The sequence below is a fragment of the Mesoplodon densirostris genome, chromosome 6, assembly GCF_025265405.1.
Source record: "Mesoplodon densirostris isolate mMesDen1 chromosome 6, mMesDen1 primary haplotype, whole genome shotgun sequence".
Classification (NCBI taxonomy): Eukaryota; Metazoa; Chordata; class Mammalia; order Artiodactyla; family Ziphiidae; genus Mesoplodon; species Mesoplodon densirostris.
The window spans coordinates 19,815,632-19,837,891 of NC_082666.1; the positions used below are offsets into that span (position 1 = coordinate 19,815,632).

Sequence of the window (22,260 nt, forward strand, 5' to 3'; positions counted from 1 at the left end):
TCTTTTAACACTTGTAAATACATTTTTCTTTTTAAAGCTCTGATTAGCACACTGGCCCTGAACTCCATGCAGATCTCATTTATTCTTGTGTGCAGTATAAGATATGGATCCAATTTTATCTGTTTCCAAATGGCTACATAGTTATCCTAGTGCTATGTATTAAAAGCCCATCTTCGCCACAATGATTTGTGATGCCACCTTTATCATGTACTACATTTCTGTGTGTCCTTGGTCCTATTTCTAGCCTGTTCCCCTGTCTGTCCATCTGCTCAGTCCCCCACCGTTTAATTGCAGAGGCTTTAGAGCAGGATTTAGTATCTGGTACCTCCTCCTGTAGCAATTCTGTATCAGGGTTTTCATAGCTATTCTCTTATTTTTATTTTTTTATTAAAAATTATTATTAAAAATTAACAGATTCATTTTTACAGTAATTTTAGGTTGATAAAAAAAAATTAAGCAGAGAGTATAGAGTTTTCATATACCCCTTTCTCCATCCACCCTTTTCACACACAATTTAATTTCCCTTATTATTAACATCTTTCATTAGTGTGGTACGTTTATTACAGTGATGAGCCACATTGTGATACATTATTATTAACTAAAATCCATAGTTTACATTAGGGTTCACTCTTGGTATTGTACATTCTGTAGGTTTCAACAAATGTATACTGAAATGTATCCACCATTACAGTATCATAGGAATAGTTTCACTGCCCTAAAAATCCTCTGTGTTCTGCCTGTTCATCCCCCCACTCCTTCCCCAAACCCCTGGCAAACCACTGATCTTTTTACTGTCTCCATAGTTTTGCCTTTTCCAGAATGTCATGTGGTTGGAATCATACACTATGTAACCTTTTCAGATTGGCTTCCTCCACTTAGCCATATGCATTTAGGGTTCCTCCATGTGCAGTTTTATTTTTTCACATGAACTTTTTTTTTTTTTTTTGGCGGTACGCGGGCCTCTCACCGTTGTGGCCTCTCCCGTTGCAGAGCACAGGCTCCGGACGCGCAGGCTCAGTGGCCATGGCTCCCGGGCCCAGCCGCTCCGCGGCATGTGGGATCCTCCCGGACCGGGGCACGAACCCACATCCCCTGCATCGGCAGGCGGACCCTCAACCACTGCGCCACCAGGGAAGCCCCTCACATGAACTTTTTATGTCACCTTATCTAACAAAAGCTTGTTTGTGTTTTTATGGGGATAATGTTAAATTTTCAAATGAGAGAGAATTGACATCTTAATGATGCTGAATCCTTTCCAACAACAGGCCATCTTTTTTTTTCTTTTCCTGTTTGTTGAGTCCATTTTGAGTGTTATAAGTTTTCTTCACCTGTGTGTTGCACATTTCCTGTTTATTAAGTTTATTCCTGTTTTCTCTCTTCTGTCACCATTATAAATGTAGAGTATACAGCATAGAGTATATACTGTACCTCTTCTGATTGGTCACTCTGTGTATATGAAGACTTGAACTTGAGAACTCACTGATTTTTACAGGTCTGTGGAGCAGCACAAAGCAGGTGAGAGGGCTAGTTCCAGGCCAGCTTTACCCCAACTGACCAGGAGGCCTCAGACCCATGACATATTTTCTGTACCCCTCACCCCAGTTTTCTCTCTTCCAAAATGAAGGGCTGGATAAATGTGCACCATTTCCCAGAGTGAAATTCCAGCCAAAGCTAAATTGTGGTTTGTGTTTTTACCTCTTTCCCTTACTTGTGATTGACAAATTGGATATTCTTTCCCTGCTTCAGTGCACAGAGCCAGGCTGCAAGTACCCAGCCTCCCTGCATGCCCTGGCCTTGTCAAACTAGACCTTTACATACATGGAAAATGTCTCTTGCCTGTCTACAGAAACCAGAAAGGGCAAGGGGACTAGCTTGCTTGTTCGTGTATTTGTTCATCCATTCATCTCATTGTTTATTCACAAGTTACTGATTCTGTCAGGCGTTGGTGGGGTGCCCTCCCGTGTGCCATGCAAAGGGGGGTGTGGTACTCTGGCCCTGAACTCAGTGCTTACAGCCCAGCATGGTCTCGAACTATGATGAGAGATTTGGGGCTGGTACTACAGAAAGTTCTTTCGGACAGTGCTGGTTTAGAGTGGCTTTGCATCCTCTGAGTTGAAATGTTGAATAGGCAAATATAAGTCGGGGGCTCAGAATAGCCGTTGGGCTGGGTTCATATCTTGCTCTGCAGTTTGACTGGTGGGTGTCCTTGGGCAAGTGACTTCACCTCTCTGAACCTCACTGCCCTCATCTATAGAACAGGCTAGACCATTCCATGCCTCAGGTGGTGCTTATTAAGAGTAGAGCCAAATTGTACGAGGCCACTGGCCTGAGCGAGCTGCTCAAGGGGTTCCATAGCTGTTATTCCTCCTGGGTTTGACCGTTGTAATTGCTCTGATGTTTTCACTTGAAAGCCAAACTCTCCTGTGAGAAGAGCTCAGGAGTGGCTTCTCTGCCCTCGTTCCACCATTGACTCAGAGTATGACCTTGGGCAAGTCCTTTCCCCTCTCTGGGCCTCCGTTTTTCCACTGATGACCTGGGGGTTAGAGCAGGCCTTCTTTGAGGGCTACCCATGTCCTGAATAGAGTAAGCAAGGACCGACAATGGAAGTGTTCGTGTGAGAAGAAGGAACCAGAAGGAAGTCAGAATGCGCCATGTCCGCCAGTTCCATCCGTGGCATGTCTGAGTGGGTTCTGCCTTGTGGGAGCAAGGTTGACCAGAGAGGGTGTGATGAACTCACCCAGACCCAGCCCTCACCCACAGCTTGCTTGTTCAAGGAACCTTCTGAGCATTTACCTTGATCTTTTTTTAAAAAAATACAGACAAGGTTTACTGACTTCTGAACTGTTGGAAAAAACTAATGTCTCATTAAAACTGCATTGCTCACCCCCCCCCAAAAAAAAAAACAAGAAAGAAAACAAGCCCATTAAAGTTTTAAACCTGACATGGAAGACTATTAAAGATTCATAATTGCAATAAAACTCTTCAGTAGAATTTGAATTTTCGTTGTGGTAATGCTACAGTCAGCGGAGTCCTCATTTGAAGCCGCAAAATCCATTTCAGTAAAGTCTTGGGAAGGTGGTGAAGAAGGGCCTGAAGTCAGCCTCCTTAGGTCCCTGGCCCAGCGAGGCGCCCACTGGTGTGCGCATCCAGAGGGGGTGGATTCCTGCCCGCCAGCTCGGCACAGGGGTCGAGTGGTTGGCAGGTCTCTCCCCTGCCTCCCTCTGATGTGGGAGCTCAGCCCTGTTGCCATCCTTCCATGGGTTCTTTGGGCTTGTGTGTTCCTCTCACCAGGCAAGAACAGAGCACCTACTGTGTGCGTGGCAGAATGCCCGGGCCTGAGAGGTCATGTCAGAGGTGGAAGGGTAGGCTGGTTTTTCCTCGAGGAGGAGCCGATACTGGTTCGAGCAGAGGTTTGGCAGGCGGGCAGAACGAAGGCCAAATCCCAGCTCTTGTCACTTCACTTTCTGGCCTCAGCCTCCTCATCTGTAAGATGGGGATAACAGTATGTGCCTCGTGGGTGTGGCCATCATGTGTGAGTGTTGACGCGGAAGGTGGAAAGCCGGAGGGTATGGCTTTGAGAGACTCAGAGGAGGCAGAATTGCAATAGCTGGTTGGTGAGTGACCAAGGATCACTTTAAGGGTAAACATGGTTTTCAAATACGCAGCTAGCATTTATTGAGGACTTACTGTATGCTGGATACTGTTTTACCTGCTTTGTATGTGTTCATTCAATAAATATTCATTGAGCACCTACCATGTGCCAGGTGCTGTTTTAGGTGCTGGGGATACAGTGGAGAATGTATTAACTCATTTAATCCTCAGACCTATGAGGTAGGCACTGATGCTTTCCCCATTTTCCAGAGAAGGTAACTGAGCCACAGAGAGGGCAGGGAAATGACCCGAGGTCACACAGCTGAGAAGTGGCAGAGCCTGGAATTAGATCCCGAGGGCAAGACTCCTGGGTCTGTGCTTAGTAACCACCCAGCAAATGGCTTCTTATTTAGTTGGTGTAACACTCTTCACAGATGCTGGTCTTATTCCCGTTTTGAGGGAAGAAAGGCCTAGAGCGATAACATTATTTTCCCCAAGTCTCTTAAGGAGTAAGAGGGAATCATTACCGAGGCCAGCTCACTCCTAAGCCTGCTGAGCTCTTTCTACTGCTCCAGGGACCTCAGACCCAGGGGAAGTGAATTCCTGCTTCCCGGTGGTTGGCTGGCCAAGTTCAGGGGAAAATCAGTGTCCTGTCCTTGTTGAAGTCCCTTTCCTCTCTCCTCGGAGCATCCCGAACCCGAGCCTGTCACTCGATGGCTGTGGATGATGGAGGAGTCTTTCCTCTGCCTTAAAATGAAGGGCCCTCCCGCGCTCCACCCTCCGCTGCTTCACCACCGGTGATGAATAGGACGCCTGTGGTGACAAATAAAAGAAAGGCTCCTTTATTTGTTCATCCTTCTACGGCCTCCCCGTCGGCGCCTGTCTGAAAGCTGAGCGATATTAGACACTCAGTCACACTCTGCTCCTGTCTCTCCCTTCTCCAGGGGGTCGTGTCCTGACAGCTCTGGGCTGGTGGGTGTTTTCTTGGTGAATCAGCCTAAGGGTCTGGGCTTTGCTGTTGCCTCGCTCTGTGCTCCCTGACACGCCCCTGTGCTGCCTGTCTCCCCATATGTAGGGGACCTTGGGAGGCCTGACAGTAGCCACGTTTTCCTTTTTCCTTTTTTTTTTTTTTGCCTTAAATCTGCCCTCCCCCTCCCCCACCCGGGTTATCTAACTCAGAGCTGGCTACCGTGGGAAGGAGAGAGTAACATTTCAATGAATAAACACGGAGAACTCTTAGGTATTTTTTCTGGGCGGGGGGGGGTGGGGAAGTGCTTTAGGGGAAGAGCCAGATGAAGACCTTTAAACACTCCACCTGGACTTCACATTGCACAAACCAAAGGAAAAGGGGAAGTGAGTGGAAGTGAGCCTGGGAGAGGAGAGAGGAGGGGTCTCTGCAATCCCTTCCTGTTTACTAAATGCTTCCCGCGTGCCAGACACTATGTGGGATAAAGGTGGCACAGGCTTGGGGGGGAATCGGGGAGAGGCTGGGCTCAAATGCTGGCTCACTGTCCACGTGTGACCATGACCTTGAGCAAGTTGACATGTCAACCTGTCCCCGCCATTTGGAAGGGAAGTGAATGAAAATCTCGAAAGCCTCTCGAGTGTCAGGCTCTGTGCTGAGTGGTCCCACTTGCTTCTCAGAGACCTGGAAAAGGCGGGCAGTATCATGTGCCTTTTGGAGACGAGGAGTGTCCTCGAGCTGTGCAGGACCACACGGCCACTGTATCATGGCTGCCTGGCTTCAGAACGACGGGCATCTTTCTGTTGGACCGTAGGGACGGGACTCCACAGCCTGCTGGCCTGGGGCTGCTGTGAGCAGCACGTGAGACGCTGGATTTATTTGAACGTGGCTTGTGAATTCTGAATGACAGTGAACATGCAGACGCCTGTTCTGACGGGGCTCCCGGACCTCGGGAAGCTTTCCAAGAAGTAGAGGGAATGAAAGACAGAGCTGGACACAGAAATGGGAGTCACTCAGACCAACTCACATGCTGCAGAGGGCTGCGTGGAGACAACCCCGTCTAGAGCTTCGATTTTATTTTGATTTTATTTTTATTAGTTTCTGCTTTATAACAAAGTGAATCAGTCATACATATACATCTGTTCCCACATCCCTTCCCTCCTGCGTCTCCCTCCCTCCCACCCTCCCCATCCCACCCCTCCAGGCGGTCACAAAGCACTGAGCTGATCTCCCTGTGTAGAGCTTCAGTTTTAAAACGGGCTCTGAAGAAGAAGAAAGATAGGAGAGGATGGAAAGAGATGGGGAAGACGGGCTCACGTACCCCCCCCCATTAAGTCGGGGTTTCCAGAGTGTGACTCCTACTTCACACCTGTTCCCCAAGTGGATTACCCCACAGTGACTCACAGATCGGGTAGGGATTCATTCAGCAGACATTAGGGGGAAATGCGATTAGCACAGCAGACCTTTGATTTCATGGATGTTAATGCTTACGTGGAGGCTGCAGTGAATGTGAGCCGGTGACCACAGCACTGCATAGAGAACAGGTGCCCAGCTCAGGGAAGGGAGAGTAACTGAAGTTTGGAAACCACAGCACTAAATCGGTACACACACACCCCCAAGAACCATTGCCCCCAGAGGCTACTGACACCCTGACCTCAGCGTTGCCAGATTTAGGGAATAAAAATACAGGCCACCGTTTAAATCTGAGTTCCAGCTAAAGAGCGAATACTTTTTTTAGTGTACATACGTCCCATGCAATATTTGGGACATTCCGTGCTTCTCCAGCCTTGCTGTGAAGGGCCAGGGAGGTGCTTGTAGAATTGAGTTGCTTCCCCCAGGCCTGGACCTGTAGGGAGAGGCTTGCTCACAAAAGGATGCCCTTACTTATCTGGTCTCTCAGATGTTACTTCCTTTAATTAAACTGCTGGGATGAAATAAAGTGTGTGGGAAAGGCTAAAATTGACTTCCTTAGCTTAACAAAAGCCAAAGCTATTGAGAGGGATACTTAAGGAAACAGAGCCCTTCAGCAGATGAAAAGTACAGCCTGGCTCCAGCTCGGATCTGTGGGGGGGACAACCAGGGGCAGAGGGGAGAGGTAGAGACGCTACTCAGGGAGACTGTGATGACGTGGGCCGAGGGGGCCGTCCTTGCCTTGAGAGCATCCCTCTGCTCTCAGTAAGGCCCGAATGCCTGCCTGGGAAGCTCTCCTTTGACACAGCTCTGCTTCTCAGCATCGGGGAACACCAGCCGGGAGAGAGGCACAGTGGGAAGTGGCGAAATCCATACCTCCGCGCATAAGCACTTATTGAGCACTTGCTGTGTGCCAAGCCCCAAATCAGGTGTTGGGTCTCACCTCTAGCTCTTTACAAGGAAACCAGCTGGGGTTGCCTAAGTTCTCAGGGACCCCAGTTTCTCAACTAGGGAGCTCGAAGATGCAGAAAGAGAGAAAAAAATTGTTGATATTGCTGGTGGCATTGGGAAACACATGCTGATGACTATAGAGATTGGGAGGGCAATCCTGGGCTAGGATTCCCCATTTTACACCAGAGGAAACTAAGGGACAAAAGCTCATTGGGGGATTTGCTTGAGCTCATGTGGCATGAAAGTAGCAGAGCCAGGATTTGGACCTGAATCTGATGGTCTTTGAAACCCTTAGCGTTATGCTGGCTCCTGGATTATAGGGGTTGTTGAGGTTTTTAAGCCGGGAAGGATATCGTGAAAGCAGAAAGTTGAAGAAACATTAATCGGGTGCTAGGTCTGAGGCCAGTTTAGAAGTTAATGCACGGAGGAGGATGCCAGCTCAGGAGCTCAGGTATGAGCAGGTGGGGACCCAGGTTAGGGGACCGATGGGAGAGGAGGAAGGTGAGACTTCCTGGAGAGTCTAGTCAGGGAATAAAGGTAGAGTTTATGATGGGGGTGGGTTTTCAGAGCTGGATGCTGCAGGCAGGGCTAGGGAGGAATGGCAGCCTTTGGACACGCTGGATCTGAAGCCCGACAGCAGCCCAGTAGTAGAAAGCACTAGGGCCTTGGGACCTGACCTGGGTTTACACCCTAGCTGTCCTCTTCACTAGCTCTGTGACCACAGACTATTTACTTAACCTCTCTGAGCCTCTGTCTTCTCTCTGGTGAGATGCAGAGCAGTGATACCTACTTGGCAGGATACTGAAGATATTAAATAAGGAAAACTATGTAAAGGGACAGACAAGGTTCTTGATATACAGTCAGCATCTGGTTAAAAGTGGTTTGAAATTTGGGGCCCCAGGCTGGTGTCATGTGTTGGTCCCCACTGAGCTGCAGCAGAGATGGTCCTGGAGCTAGGAATGGAGGGACTGGTGTCTGACTCTTCATTCATTTGATGAATTTTTATTGCAATCCCACTGGGTGCCGGGCCCTGGGGACATAGCGTGGAGAGGCTGGTGGGAAAACCCAATTATAGCACAAGACGGAGCCCGCTGAGCAGCCTGAGAGCAGGATGTGATCTGTCTGGCTGTGCACTGTGTCCCAGCTCAGAGCCTGGCATGTAGTAGGTGTGCAGGAAATGTGGAATGGGGTTGTGGAGGCAAAGATGCAGTGGGCCCTCTCTGAGCACATCAACGCTGGTGCAGAGGAGGGTCGGAAAGTCTGAATTTTTTTTCTTTTTTTTGCGGTACGCGGGCCTCTCACTGCTGTGGCCTCTCCCGTTGCGGAGCACAGGCTCTGGATGCACAGGCTCAGTGGCCATGGCTCATGGGCCCAGCTGCTCCGTGGCACGTGGGATCCTCCCGGACCGGGGCATGAACCCGTGTCCCCTGCATCGGCAGGCAGACTCTCAACCACTGTGCCACCAGGGATGCCCAGAAAGTCTGAATTTGTAACCACTTTCTGTTCTGGAAACTCCTCAACAGCAGGTGAGGGGTTAAAGAAAAGATGAGAAACTGGGGACCAGGGTTTCAGTTCTCAGCCTCATCAACACATCTTATTCTCTTTTTCTTCCAAATTCCCAATTGGCTCACCTTTTCCAAATTCTGCTTTGAAAAATGCTGGAAAACGCCCCTGAGGGTGACCACGTGCCATCAGCAGGCTGGGACGGGGGGAGAAGGAAAAGCGGCCAGGAATAATTGGCATTACAGGGACTTCCCTGGTGGTCCAGTGGTTAAGACTCCGTGCTCCCAATGCAGGGGGCCCGGGTTTGATCCCTGGTCAGGGAACTAGATCCCACATGCATGCTGCAACTAAGGAGCTGGCGAGCCGCAACTAAGGAGCCTGTGAGCCGCAACTAAGGAGCCTGCCTGCCACAACTAAAAGATCCCACACACGGCAATGAAGATCCAGTGTGCCGCAACTAAGACCCGGTGCAGCCAAATAAATAAATAAATAAACAAATATAAAAAATAAAAAATAATTGGCATCATGGGGCTGCCCTTCAAGGCCACGGTGGGCTCTGACCCTGGGCAGCCCCCTCTGGTCACCCATCGGTGAACAGAGGAAAAGCACCGAACCTCCGAGTTTAAACACGCTGCACGTCCTTCTGACGTGCCCCGGGTCACACTGCAGCAGCTTCCCAGCCAACTTCTTCTGGTTTTGTCACATACTTATGTTTATTGGAAGGCTAGTTTTTTCTCTCTATTTTTTACTCCTTTCATTAAAAAATATGTTCTTATATTACAAAATAAAACTGCCTTCTTTTTATTTTTTTTTATTTATTTTTTTATTTTTTATTTTTTTTTCTTTTTGCGGTATGTGGGCCCCTCACTGTTGTGGCCTCTCCCGTTGCGGAGCACAGGCTCCGGATGCGCAGGCCCAGCGGCCATGGCTCACGGGCCCAGCCGCTCCGCGGCACATGGGATCCTCCCAGACCGGGGCACGAACCCGTATCCCCTGCATCGGCAGGCGGACTCCCAACCACTTGCGCCACCAGGGAGGCCCCTGCCTTCTTTTTAAAAATTTATTTATTTTATTTCTTTTTGGCTGCGTTGGGTCTTCGTTGCTGCGCACGGGCTCCTCATTGCAGTGGCTTCTCTTGTTGGAGAGCACGGGCTCTAGGTGCGCAGGCTTCAGTAGTTGTGGCACGCGGGCTTAGTAGTCGTGGCACGTGGGATCAGTAGTTGTGGCTCGCAGGCTCTAGAGTGCAGGCTCAGTAGTTGTGGCGCACGGGCTTAGTTGCTCCGCGGCACATGGGATCTTCCCAGACCAGGGGCTTGAACCTGTGTCCCCTGCACTGTCAGGCGGATTCTTAACCACTGCACCACCAGGGAAGCCCCCAGACCGCCTTCTTGTGATAAGAATCCAAGCAATATATTATTCCTTTAACGGAAGGCTAGTTTTCTCATTTATTGCTTTTTTCTTGAGTAACTTAAAATGATGTTTACACTTTAAGGTAATATAAGAATGCATGCTTGTAAACATTTTAACAATGTAGAAGTGTAAAAGGAAAATAATGGAACTCTGCCTTCACACCTCATCCTACCCCTAATTCCACCCACCTCCAGGCCTCTGAAATGGCTTTTGTTTTCTAGATCAGGGGACCCTTGGGAATCTCATAGACACATCCCTCAAAGCCATTGCTAAATTGAGGGGAGGTGGCCCTTTCTAGTGACAGGAACATGAGTTGAAGATCAGGACTGGACAGTTGGTTCTGCCATTGATTTGCTGTGTGACCCTCAGGAATTCACATAACCTCTTCGAGCCTCCTGCCGTATGACCTCAAGCACCCACACAGACTCTCTGAGGCTCGGTGACCTCCTTGGTAGGCTACCCAGGAGGAGAATTGGGACCAGGGCTCTGAAGCCCTGATATGTCGGCGTCCTGCAAACAGCCCAGGTGACTGTGTTGTGTTGTGGTCTTGGCAGGTTGGGGACCAGATTCTGGAGGTGAACGGGCAGAGCTTTCTCAACATCCTGCACGACGAAGCAGTCAGGTTGCTCACGTCATCCCAGCACCTCATCCTGACAGTGAAGGATGTCGGGAGGCTGCCCTGCGCCCGAACCACCGTGGACGAGACCAAGTGGATCGCCAGTTCCCGGATCGGGGACACCGCCACGAACTCAACAGGGTGTGGCTGCCCTGCTCTCTCGCTCTGAGCCCCAGGACCCCAGGGACATTTCTGAAAGCCAGTAACAGCCCTTCCCACCTCTTCGCCATGCACTGTGCCCTGACCTGTGAAGACTGCACTGATTCCCAGAGCCTGTGGTCCCAGCCCCGGGGTCCCTTCCATTTGCCGGGCAGGACCTCGGGCACATCCCTTGTCCCCTCCTGGCCTTGGTTTCCCTTGGAAAGCTGAGCCACAGGATCTGGCTCTCCCGTTCTTTATTTGCCCCCCAGCAAATCACATAACTTACTTTTTGGCCCTCAGTTGCTTTGTCTGAGGAGTGGGAATCATAACCCCAGCCCCCATCCCAGGTGTGTGGATGAGGATCCCATGCATTAACTGGGGGAAAGGGCCTTGGGAGTCATAAAGTGAGATACAGTTGCCAGGTGGCTGTGCAGCTGCTGATAATGTAAAGTATCACCTTTGGACTTCCATCAGAAGTCTCAGACTGGCTGGTGGCCCCCAAGCCAAACACACCCAGAGCATCTCTTTCTCGCTTTCTTCATTCCCTCTTTCCTCTCTTCCTTTCACCTGCACAGTATTATAATTTTTAAAAATTAGTTACCAACATTTAAAAGGTCATCTGGTTTCCCGTGGAAAAAACTGGATTTCTGGCTGCTTCTTGAAAATCAGGGATCCTGGCAGCTTGAGCCCACGTTTCTTTGTGAAAATAGACTGGAACCAAGCTGCACCTGCGCATTGCACTTCAGCATCTCCAGTTGACCCCATCCCCACCCTCCCTAATGTTGGCCTGACTCCGAGGCCACGAGGCAGTTGCCGTTTAGTCTCTCCTCTCCTTGTTACCTCCCTGGCCCCTGTAGGGTTGGAAACAACTCAGGAGACCACCTTGCATGGTTTTAGAAATGCCATCCACATGGTTGGTCAGGAGGACAGAAGCTGCCCGTCTGTCCAGGGGCTGATATTCCCTTGAGTGGCCCCGGCGAGTGCAGGCCATAGTTCTCCCAAAGCTTTGCTCATCCGACAGCAAAGCAGCCGTTCCCTTCCCCGCGCCTGTTTGAACTGCTCAGACATGAGGTTGAACATGCTTGTCTTTCTTCATAGCTTTCCTGGGGATCTCACAGCAGAGGGGACCAACAAGGTAGGTTGCTCTCTGTCTGGGTGTCTTCGGCTTCTTCACAGCTCCCCATGCAGGGAGCTCTGGGCCTGGCAGGGTGGACTGAGAGACTCACGGACACGATCTCGTTTCATTTGGGCAGCCCGCTGACTGTCCATCTTCCATGCTACACACGTCTGTGAGTGCCACCGGGTTCTGGGTACTGCCCTGGACACCTGGGTTAACGGCACGAACAGAACAGATCGGGTCCCCACCCTGGTGGAGGTTATCCCCAGTGAAGGAGACACACATAAAAACAAAAAACCGCACATGTATCTAATCACAAAAGACTTTCAGTGCCGTCCAGGAAAGGTGCTGCGTCTGATGAGAGAGAATGACAGAGACACCCAGTTTAGGTTGGGGGAGAAACCAGAGGGAGAGGGCGAAGGCTCTCTGAGGTAGTGACACGGTGTCTGGGCCATAAACTGAATGTGAAGTGGAGGTTAGTGAGATCAGATGTTGTAGGCAGGGGGCACAGCATGTGCCAGAGCCCTGAGGCAGGTGCCACACTTGGCTTGTTGGTGGGAGAGCCAGATCACACAGGACTCAGTGGGTCGTGTAAGAGGTTTGCCTGCTAACCTAAAATGATAGGTTGCCATTGAAGAGCTTAAACGGGATCAAGGTGAGGAGATCTGTGTTTTTACGAGGTCCTCTCAGCAGCTCCGTGTAGGTGACAGAGAGAGGCAGAAAAGCCAAGGAGGGAGACCGGATGGCGGCTGATGGTGGCAGAGGCAGGAAGGGTGGAGTGTGTGGGTGCGGAGCTGAGCTATGTTTTGGAAATAAAATTACTATTATCCCCATACCAAGAAGGATACTTCAACCTAGAGAGTAAAATGGGCACCATAATAATAATACTGCTTGACTCTGAATGGTCACGAGGCTGTGATGCGATCACATATGTAAAAGTGCTACATGAGCCGTGAAAGCACTTTGCAACTGCACACGAGGCCGCGTGCTCAGGGAACATACCGGTAACATCTGCAGCTTTCCCATGTGGGCCGAGACCTCAGAGGGACCCACCCCATCCCTCGGCAGGGGGGTCGCTGGCTGGGCCTGGCCATTTGCCTCCAGAGCAGCTCCGTATTCCCAGGCCTCTGTCTTGCTGTCTTTCAGCTGGGGTTTTACAAGGGGCCGGCCGGCTCCCAGGTGACCCTGAGCAGCCTGGGGAACCAGACGCGGGTGCTGCTGGAGGCGCAGGCGCGGCACCTACTGAGCGCGCAGGAGCGTGCCACCATGGCCTACTACCTGGAGGAGTACCGCGGCGGCAGCGTGTCCGTGGACGCCCTCGTCATGGCCCTGTTCGAGCTGCTCAACACCCATGCCAAGGTGACCTGCGCCTCCTCGGGCGAGGCGGGGCTGGGGGCGCCTGGCTTCAGCTCTCAGGGTCTCCGCATCCTTCCCTGCCGCCCTCTGTCCCCAACTCCTCTCCTGAGAGCCCACAAAGAGGCCCAAACTGAACCCCAGGTGGAGGCTGGTGACCGAGGCAGACCCTGCCCCGGGGGAGCCCGCAGACTCCTGGGGAAACTGTCAGTTAAGGTCCCCTCTGATTGGGGCCCTAACACAGCGGCTTTCCATGCTGAGTGTACATTTCGACTCGTCTGGATTGCTCTTGAAAAGCGATGCTCAAGCCCCACCCCAGGCTGGCTGAAGTCGCACACCTCTGTGGATGGGAGCCGGCCACCAGTAATTTTTACGAGCCCCCCAAGTGACTGTGCCCTGCTGCCCTCTCTGAGAACCCTGCTCTAGTGGAAGTCTGTTGGAGGTTCAAAAGCTGCACCGAGGAAGAAGTGATTAAATCCCCTGGGAGTGGTTGCATTTGGGAAGACTTAACAGAGGAAGCGCAGTTTGGAGAGGAGGGGGAAGGGACAGCCAGGGGCTTCCTGTTCAGGGACTTGCAGCCTTATGTGCAGGCTGAGATGCCAGGGAGGAAGAGGTGAGAGGGAAGCAGGGGTCAGATGATGCCGGGCCCGGCCTCCAGGCGAAGGTGCTTGGACTTTTCTCCTAGGACAGTGGGGAGCCACGAGGGTGAAGGAGGGGAGGCCAGTGGCCAGGTTTGCATGCAGGTCATTTGGGGTGGCAGGGGGCCGTCCCACCTGCTGGTGGAGCTCCCTGCTGAGTGCCCGGCTTGTCCCTGTCTCCAGTTCTTGCTCTTCTCTGAGGTGAGAGGTACCATCTCCCCCCAAGACCTGGAGCGCTTCGACCACCTGGTGCTGAGGCGGGAGATCGAGTCGATGAAGGCACGGCAGCCCCCCGGCCCTGTGGCCGGGGACACCTACTCCACGGTCTCCTGCAGCGACACAGGCTCGTCCACGGGCAGCCACGGCACCTCCGCCACTGTCAGCGCAGCCAGGGTGAGCTGCCCCTGCCCCGTCCCTGGCTTGATGGCCAGCAGGGGAGTTAAGAGAACGGCTTTGGAGTGAGACCCATGCAGGTTCGAGTCCCAGCACTGGGCGTCTGTGCTGGGATTCGACCCCTTGCCAGCTCTGTGCCTTGCCTTTCCGAGCCTCCGTTTTTTCACCTCTGAAAGCCTCCTAATTGTTGGGTGCCTGCCGCATGCCAGGCATGGGCTCTAGGACACAACCGGTGAACAAGGCAGCTGTAGCCCTGCCCCAGGCGCTCAGAGTCTGGGGGATAGGGTGCAGGCTGCGGGAGAAAGGTGAAAAACACAGGTCAGGAGACGAATAGAAAAAGTAATGCCAGTCCATGCGAGGATCCCACGAGAGACCACACGGGGCATTCGTGGTCGTGGTCGTGGTCCTGGTGACTGGGATCTTCCCTGAGACACACCCTCCTGATTCTCTGGAGCCCCAGAGCCCAGCCTGACTTTCTCCCAGACTCGCCAGCCCCTAGAAAAGCATCTGGTCCATCTCATGGTGTGACTCTGCCCCCAGCATGCTCAAAGGCAGATTAACCCCGGGAGGCCTTTGCAAGGAAAGGGCAGAGGAAATGCCTTATTATCCATCATGCGGAACAGCCAGTTATTAAGGTCGGTGCCTTGGGGAGAGGCGGAGCTGGAGGTCGGGAGAGCCGGCTTGGCCCCATCCTCTCCTTCCCTGTCTGTCGGAGAGGGAGTGGGCAAGTCCAGTTCCTTAAACACTGTTACTCCCAGACACTGAACTGGGAGCTCTTACGGGTGGAATCTCTGTTAGACTGTGTTCGTTGTCCTGTTGGGGGAGCAGGAGGTCTGAGAGTGCCGTGATGTCCCCCTGCAGACACAGGTGGTAAGTGGGCACAGATGAGCTTGCAGCCACCAGGAGACAGCCCGGGAGCATGTGTGCCTTTCCCTTGAGGACTCCAGCTCCCAATATAGCTTTTTTTTTTTTTTTTTTTTTTTTAGCTCTGGGGATCTGAGTTTCTGGGGAAACTTCTACTTCTCTACCTCCTATCCCTACCATCCCAAGTCACCTTCATCCCCCAAGAGTCCTCATCCTTCCTGGGGCGACCAGGAAGCTGCCACATATTCCTCCTGGCTCTGGATGCAGCTGCACTGGAGGCGATGTCATGCTTCAGGATAAGCAGTTCACTTCTGGGGCAGGGAGGAGGCTGCCTCCCACCTGGGGCTGCATGTTTGGCTCTGATGTAGCACACAGGTGATGAGCTGGTTTCAGGCTGCGGGGCCCTGGCCCGAGGGTTTATTTCTCTCTGGGTCCAACTGCACAGAGATTGGCTTGATGATGTCCATATGTGGCTTCACATCAGTCACTGCTCTAAAACTTGGAGGGTTGCCGACTATAATTCTGGGATGGTCCCTTTAGAATCAGGCATGAGAAATCCAGTGGGTGGAATGGGGTGTGTTCTAACCTGGGAGGCAAGAGGTTTAGGTTAAATCACCTGAGGCCCTGGGTGGCCCTGGCCACGGCAGCCCTGATGCCCTGATGGCAGGCCAGGCTGCAGCACTAAGACGCCTCAGGGTAACTATTATACCCAGGAAGGGCTCTGGGCAGGGGTCCCAGCCCCAGCTCAGCACTGGCCTCCCATGACCCTGTCGCAGCCCGGGGGTCTCTCCTGCACCTGGGGAGTGCTGACCCTGGCCATCTGAGCCCCAGCTGTGGCAGTTGACCCTGCCCTGCCGGAGAGACCCTCTCTGTGGATTGGAGCACCCTGGGAAAGGCAGACTTCAGAAAGGCCACGGGATGATTTTAGGCAGGGAGTTTGTGGGACAGATGGAAGGGGTCTCCCAGCTTCTGAAATGGGAATAACCATGAGTCTGAGACCCACTGGATAGCTCGGGCATGTCAGATCAGGACTCACCAAGACCAGGGCGAGCCCTCGCAGGTGGGTGCTAAGAGAACATCGTACAGGCAGGAGAGGCAATGTGGAAAGGCTGCCTCGATCCGCAGTGCCTCTGTTTCCCTCCTCGTGTTGGGGCAGCCGTGCTGCTTTCCCCAGCTTGCTGGGAGGAGTAAAGGATGAGTAACATCCCAGACATGCTGCCCACAGCCTGAGGGCAGAGGAAACCTCTGTTCTTCCTGACCTGTCACAGCCTGGCTGGAAAAACCACCCTGTATCCAGGGCCTTGCAGGCATTTGGTGGCTTCTGGAAAGCACTGGGCTGAGGACCTGCCACCCCCCCTCCAAACTTCATCCCCCCTGGGTGCTTTCCACACGCACAGCCCAGGGCTCCAGTTTGCAGATGCTGAGCTTCTCTGCCACCACGGGGCCTGAGCCTCCCTGAAATCTGGGTCTTCTCTGATCGAGGCTTCTGAACAGGGTCCTCCTTCAGGCTCTGCCTTTCAGTTGCAGGTGTGACCTTGGACAAATCACTTCCCTTTGCTTAGCCTCAGTTTTCCCATCTGCCAAGTGGGAATAATGACCCTAGCCTCAACTGCTAGAGAGTCCCAGGATTGCCCCCAGGGGCATGACCATCTCCTGAAGGCCCTTTTTAAGGACACGTGTCATTTCTGCAGAGCAGTGAGGAACCCCTGGTTTCCTTCAAGGAGGCAGTTAGAACGAGGCCATGCTGATTGTAGAAGTGGGGTTTCCTCACCCCTTCTTTATTCTTGCCCACAGCATCCCAAGTAAAGAAAAAAGGGACTTGGAGAATCCTTTTGTTTATTTTGCCTTTGTGTGTGGGTGGGGGGGGTGGTGTTTGGGAAGGGGGTTTGCTGTGCCCATTCCATCCCTAATATTTATTTGATGTATTTTTCTTTTTGCCTTTTGCCCACGCTTCCTCCCCAGGAGCGGCTGCTGTGGCTCATAGACCTGATGGAGGTACCGTCCTTCCTGCCAAGGGGGGCTGTGGGAGTGCCTCAGCTGGGGCAGAGGCAGGGGGCTGTGGTCCTGCCCCCCACCTCCTTACACCCGCACCCAGCCCTGGTGGGGAGCTGGGGTTCTTCCTGGTGCTCCCTGTCTCTCCTATTTGCCAGTTCATCAGGTTTTTCAGGCTCTGGAGTGAGAATGCCCTCTGTTCAAATCCCAGCTCTGCCGCTTCCTTGCTGTGTGACCTCAAGAAGTAGTTTCACCTCTCTGAGCTCAGTTTTATACAATGAGGATGATAATTTCTGTGCTGTGGAGCTGTTGAGAGACCTCTCGGCCTTCACATATGCCACACGATCTGTCTGTCTGGAGTGTTCTCCTTCCCACTTCACGTGGCCTGGCTAGCTCCTGTGTGTGCTTCAGCCCTTAGCTCACATGCCACCTCTTCCAAGCAGACTTCCCTGATCCTCTCAAGGAGAGTGACTTTGAGCCTCTGGCTCCTTCAGCCCCTTGGGCTTCTTGCTGTCATGGCTCTTGTGTCATTATATTCCAATCATTTGTACAAGACTGGCTGGTTACCCGCCTTGACTGTGGGCTGCTTGAGGGCAACAACTGTGTCTGGAGTTACCATTGAATCCCTAGTGCTCAGCATAGAGCCTGGTCCATATGAATAATTTGGGCCTTTATTAATAATAATAGTAGCTGGCATTTGTCAAGCAACTCCATGACACTATGATAATGCTTTCCAACTGTATCTTCTTTGACCTGCCCAGTAACTAGGTGTGGCAAGTACTGCTATGATCCTCATTTTACGGAGAAGAAAACTGAGGCTTAGAGAGAAGTGACTTGCTCAAGATTGCTCAGCTAGTGAACAGTAGAATGTGGATTCAAACCCAGGCCTGCTTACCTCTGAGCTGGTGCTGTTAACACTGCAGTCTGGTTGTGATTCTTCCCTGAAGCAGCTCACCAGATGCTTGCTAGGCATTACCTATCTATCTATCTATCTATCTATCTACCTATCTGTCTATCTATCTATCTATCTCCTCTCTCCCTCTTTCTCTTCCCTCTTTTCTGTTACCAAATATCAATTGAGTGATCGCTATGTGCTATATCCAGTTCTAGGTGCTGGGCATACAGTGGTGAAAACAATACAAAGAAATACTTCCCATTATGGAATTTAGGGTAGAGCAGGAATGACAGACCAAACCACATAAATAACTGAAATGCACGGTATGTTAAGTGGTAAAAAGTGCTAAGGAGAAAAACGAAACAGGAAAGGGGACTTGGGGAGGGGGTGGCGTGGTCAGGAAGTGACACCTGCGTAAGATCTGGAAAAGGTGAGGAAGATGGTCCTGCCCACAGCTGGGGAAGAGTGTTTCCAGCAGAGGGAACAGCGAATGTAAAGGCCCTAAGGTGGGAGCAGGCCTGGAGTGTCTGAGCAAAGTCCGGAAACCATGAGGCTGGAGCAGTAAGCAAGGGGAAGGGCAGTGGCGGGTTATGTGCCGAGGACTTTGACCTCGCGTCTGAGTGAGGTGGGAGCCGTTGGCAGGTTAGAGCAGGGGCTGACGTGATCTGACTTAGTTCACCAGGATGTCACTGAGTGTTGAGAACAGACGGGGATGGGTTTGAACCAAGAACAGGTTCATTCCCAGGAAGGGCTTGGGGAGGTCGTGCAGCCTGAGCTGCTAAGAGACGTGATGACGGGCTCTGCAGGCGCCAGCTCTTCCTGCTGCCTGGTCAGCCCTGGCCTCAGGGTCTCCTGGGAACACCCTCCCGCCACACCCACAGCAGGTCTTAGACTGGACACCCCATGCTGCCTGCTTGCGGAGCTAAGGACAGAAACCTCCTCCCGGAAGCCCCTCTATGCAGGAATGCAGGGCACCAGGCCCATCCAGGGAGTCAGGAGCCCACACCCTTCCTCCTGTCTGCCCCCACCACGCAGTGCACCCTCAGGAAAGCCCCTCACTCACCGTCAGCCTCAGTCTCCCCATCTGTATGATGCAGGCAGACCCCCAAGTCTCCTCCAACTCTGAGAGTCCTCTTGTCAGGAGATTCTGGAAAATAGTCCAGGGGAGGCACGGCAAGGAATGGCAGCCCTGTGTTCCCACCACTTACCTGTGTATTTGAACAAGGGCTGCATCATTCCTCCTGAGAGAGAGCTTAAAATAATATTAATTCATTTGCCGCTAAGTGCCAGGCACTGGTCTGCAACACCACCATGTATTAGTGAGCTTTTGCTGCAGGGATGCTGAGTAACAAACGTGCCCCACAATCTGGATGGACAGCAACCAAAAACATTTCTTGCTCATGGCCAAAATCCCTTCCCTCGTGGAGCACGCGTGCTTTTCACATCTCCATTAAAATGCCCGCCATGTTGCTTTAACCTCTGCCTGAGTGTCTTCCCCAGTACACAGGGAAAGCTGGTGGGGTCAGGCAGGAACCTCATCTTTCTCCTGTCTGTGTCCCCACTGCCAGCCCAGGGCTTGGCACAGAGCAGAGTTCAAGGAAATGTGAAGCAGAAACCGAAATGAAACCTCATTCCCTGGCCACCCAGGATCATCTTCTAACGTTCCAGCCTCCTGGACAGTTACCTCCCACATCGTAGGAAAATGTCCTCTGCTCTGGCGTTCAGACGGGCAAGGGGGCAGGCGGCTGGCTCTTGTGACCCACATGCCACAGACGGATGCCCCAGCTGGAGCCGGTTTCCATTTAACCCAAATTCCCTGGCTCGTGCTGCACGGTTATCAATCCCAGGTTAAACGTGGCTCATTCTGCAGCCATTTTCCCTCAAACCAGACACAATCAATCAAAGGAAATCAGATGCAGCCCTCCCCCTTCAACAAATTGTGTTTATTTTCCATTTGTCTAATAGAGAGTCAGCCCTGGGAATTTTGGGCTGCCTCCAAACGGCATCATTCCCCTCCCATAAAGATGTCGGCCAGGAGAGCTGCGTGAAAGAAGAAAGGCCTGCCAGACATTTCTTGAATTCCTCATCTAGTGTGAGCAGGTCTGTGGCAGAGGGGCTTAAGTGCACAAGCTCTGGAATCCCACACACCAGGGTTGGCTCTCCCAACTAGTAGCCGTGTCACCTTGGGCAGGCGACTTAAGCTTTTGGAGCCTCAGTTTCTGCACCTGTACAGTGGGCTGATAAGGCCAGCCATCTACAGGTTGTTGTGGAGATTGAGTGAGAGTAGGGGTGGACTTACAGGTGTGGACTCTATAGGAGCCGATTCTGTTGATACTCTAAAGGCTGGCAAAGGGCACTGCAGAGGAAAAGGGGCTGAAAGGCCAAAGCCAGCCTTGTACCCATGGAGCAGATGCTATTGAGGTCGGGGTGGCAGTGGAACTTGCCCTGGCCTTACCCACAGCCCTCTTCCTCCTGGATTTGAGAGGTTTTGCATTCTAGGCCTCTCATGTACCTGGAAAGGGGCCCCTGCCTCTAAAGGCCATTGCCCGTCTCCCCTGCAGTAAGGTGAGAAGGGGGTGCAGGGCATGGCTGTCAGCCCTTGGCAGTGTCACACTCCTCCCCATGGCCTCCTTGCCTTCCTCCTCATCCGGGGCCAAAGGAGGGCGGAGGTGTTCAGGCCTGTCTCAGACGCCTCCAGCTGCAGAGACCCCTGACTGTCAAGGCAGCTCTTTCCAGAAACAGGGAGCAAATGATGAGAGGTACACATCCCACCTGCTGCATCTGCCTCTGGTCCAACCCGGGTGAGTTTAGGAGTCCTCTTCTGGGCAAGTTCTTCCCTAGCGGGGGAGCAGGAAGGAGCCCATCTCTTTACTCAGTCATTCTGCCGTTCCTTATTTATGTGGCAAGCATTCGTTGAGCACCTCCTGCATGCAGGCTCTGAGCGGGGCACTGGTAGCCGGGAACAAGAGACAACATGCCCACCCTCACGAAGCTTAGCAAGGGCAGTGAGGACGGCAGCCTCGAATCAAGTCATCTCCATAATTCACACTTTGATAAGTGGGTCGGAGGGTGGTACAAGAGCATAGAACCATAGTGTCACCGGAGGCATTAGTGACCCTCAGGGTGGCTGCAGCTTTGCCTTAGCCGGTGTCTGAAATAAGGACCATTCCTCCCAGTGCTTTGAGGAGCATTCTCCTCCCTGTGTGGGGACTGCGAGTGCTGGAAGCTGTTTCCACCAAATAGAACCAAGTCCATGGAGGTCAGAGCCTGCTGGGACATGACCAGCCCCTGCTCCCCTCAGAGCCCAGGTTTGCCCGGCTATAACCTAGGAGAGCTGGACTAAACACTGACGTAGGACTGTAGGGTGGGGGGCTTCACCTTTTCTGTGCCATGGACCCTTCTGGCAAGCTGGCAAAGCCCTGGGACCCGTTCTCGGGATAACAGTTTTAAATGTTTAAAACTAAAACACACAGGATGACAAAGGAAACAAATCAGATGATGAAATGCCTTTTTCAAATATGGAAACAAATGGTAAAATGTGTGCTGCTTTATCATCACGCCCAGTAACCAGGTCTGACAGCAGGTCAGTAACAGCTGTAATTGTCAGGCCGTGATGAGCATAAATGGGACTTTGTAGCCTCTGCCATGTGCTACGAAAGATCTGTGACAGCGTCACAGGCGCTGCTGGGCTGTGTTGCCTCTATTCATAAAGGAAGGAGATGCTACATTTCGGTTAGAGGTTAATGAAAATAAAAGATGCAGGGTTTTCCCCCAGCCAGGTTCACCGGCTTCTGACTCCTTCCTGGAGCCCCGCTTTCCAATGCCTGTCCTACGGGCTCTTCTGTCCCTGACCTGGAGATTCTGGGTCACCCTCTCTGTTCACTGAATGACGTCCTTTGCCTAAGACCATTGGGAGGGAGATGCATGGAGGCAGAAGGAAGCACGGGCTGTGCTGGGACAAGGCAGTAACACCCGCCTCTCGGGAGGGCTTTGTGCACCATCTTCCCGGGGGCTTTTCTGCTTCTGTGGTTTGGTGGCCAAACATGGTAGCAGGAGTGGACAAGCTGCTAAAAGGCCCAGTGCCCGCTCCCATGGCCTCAGCCTCGCCAGCGAGTGCAGGTTCCAGCCCTCTGTGTTGAGGATTGTTTTTCTCGCTGTCCTCTCCTCGGCCACCCACCCCCGCTCCAGCTTCCAGACTTCCACCCAAGCCCCGGCTCGGACAGGCTGGGACGGCATGATCTGTCTCCACCAGCACGGCCATCACCCCAGGGTCTGGCCACTCGATCGTTTTGGACCCCCACACCTGTCCCCTTCACTCTGGGCAGCCCCCTGCCCCCCAGGAACACCAGGACTGTCTGGCTCTACCGGCTGCGACAAGCCCCTCTTCCCCAGCTCTGGCGAGGCTACCACGTCCTGCTGTTC

General features: G+C 52.5%; 1 protein-coding gene across 2 annotated transcripts in view; it reads left to right on the plus strand.

Annotated features, from left to right (window-relative positions):
* Nucleotides 1–22,260, plus strand: part of WHRN (whirlin) — a 92,547-nt gene that overhangs the window by 59,300 nt on the left and 10,987 nt on the right. For both annotated transcript variants that reach the window (XM_060100814.1, XM_060100815.1), the window contains exons 4-7: nucleotides 10,384–10,586; nucleotides 11,685–11,721; nucleotides 12,850–13,062; nucleotides 13,878–14,087. In XM_060100814.1, the coding sequence (XP_059956797.1) occupies nucleotides 10,384–10,586; nucleotides 11,685–11,721; nucleotides 12,850–13,062; nucleotides 13,878–14,087 (663 nt within the window). The remainder of the gene's footprint in view (nucleotides 1–10,383; nucleotides 10,587–11,684; nucleotides 11,722–12,849; nucleotides 13,063–13,877; nucleotides 14,088–22,260) is intronic.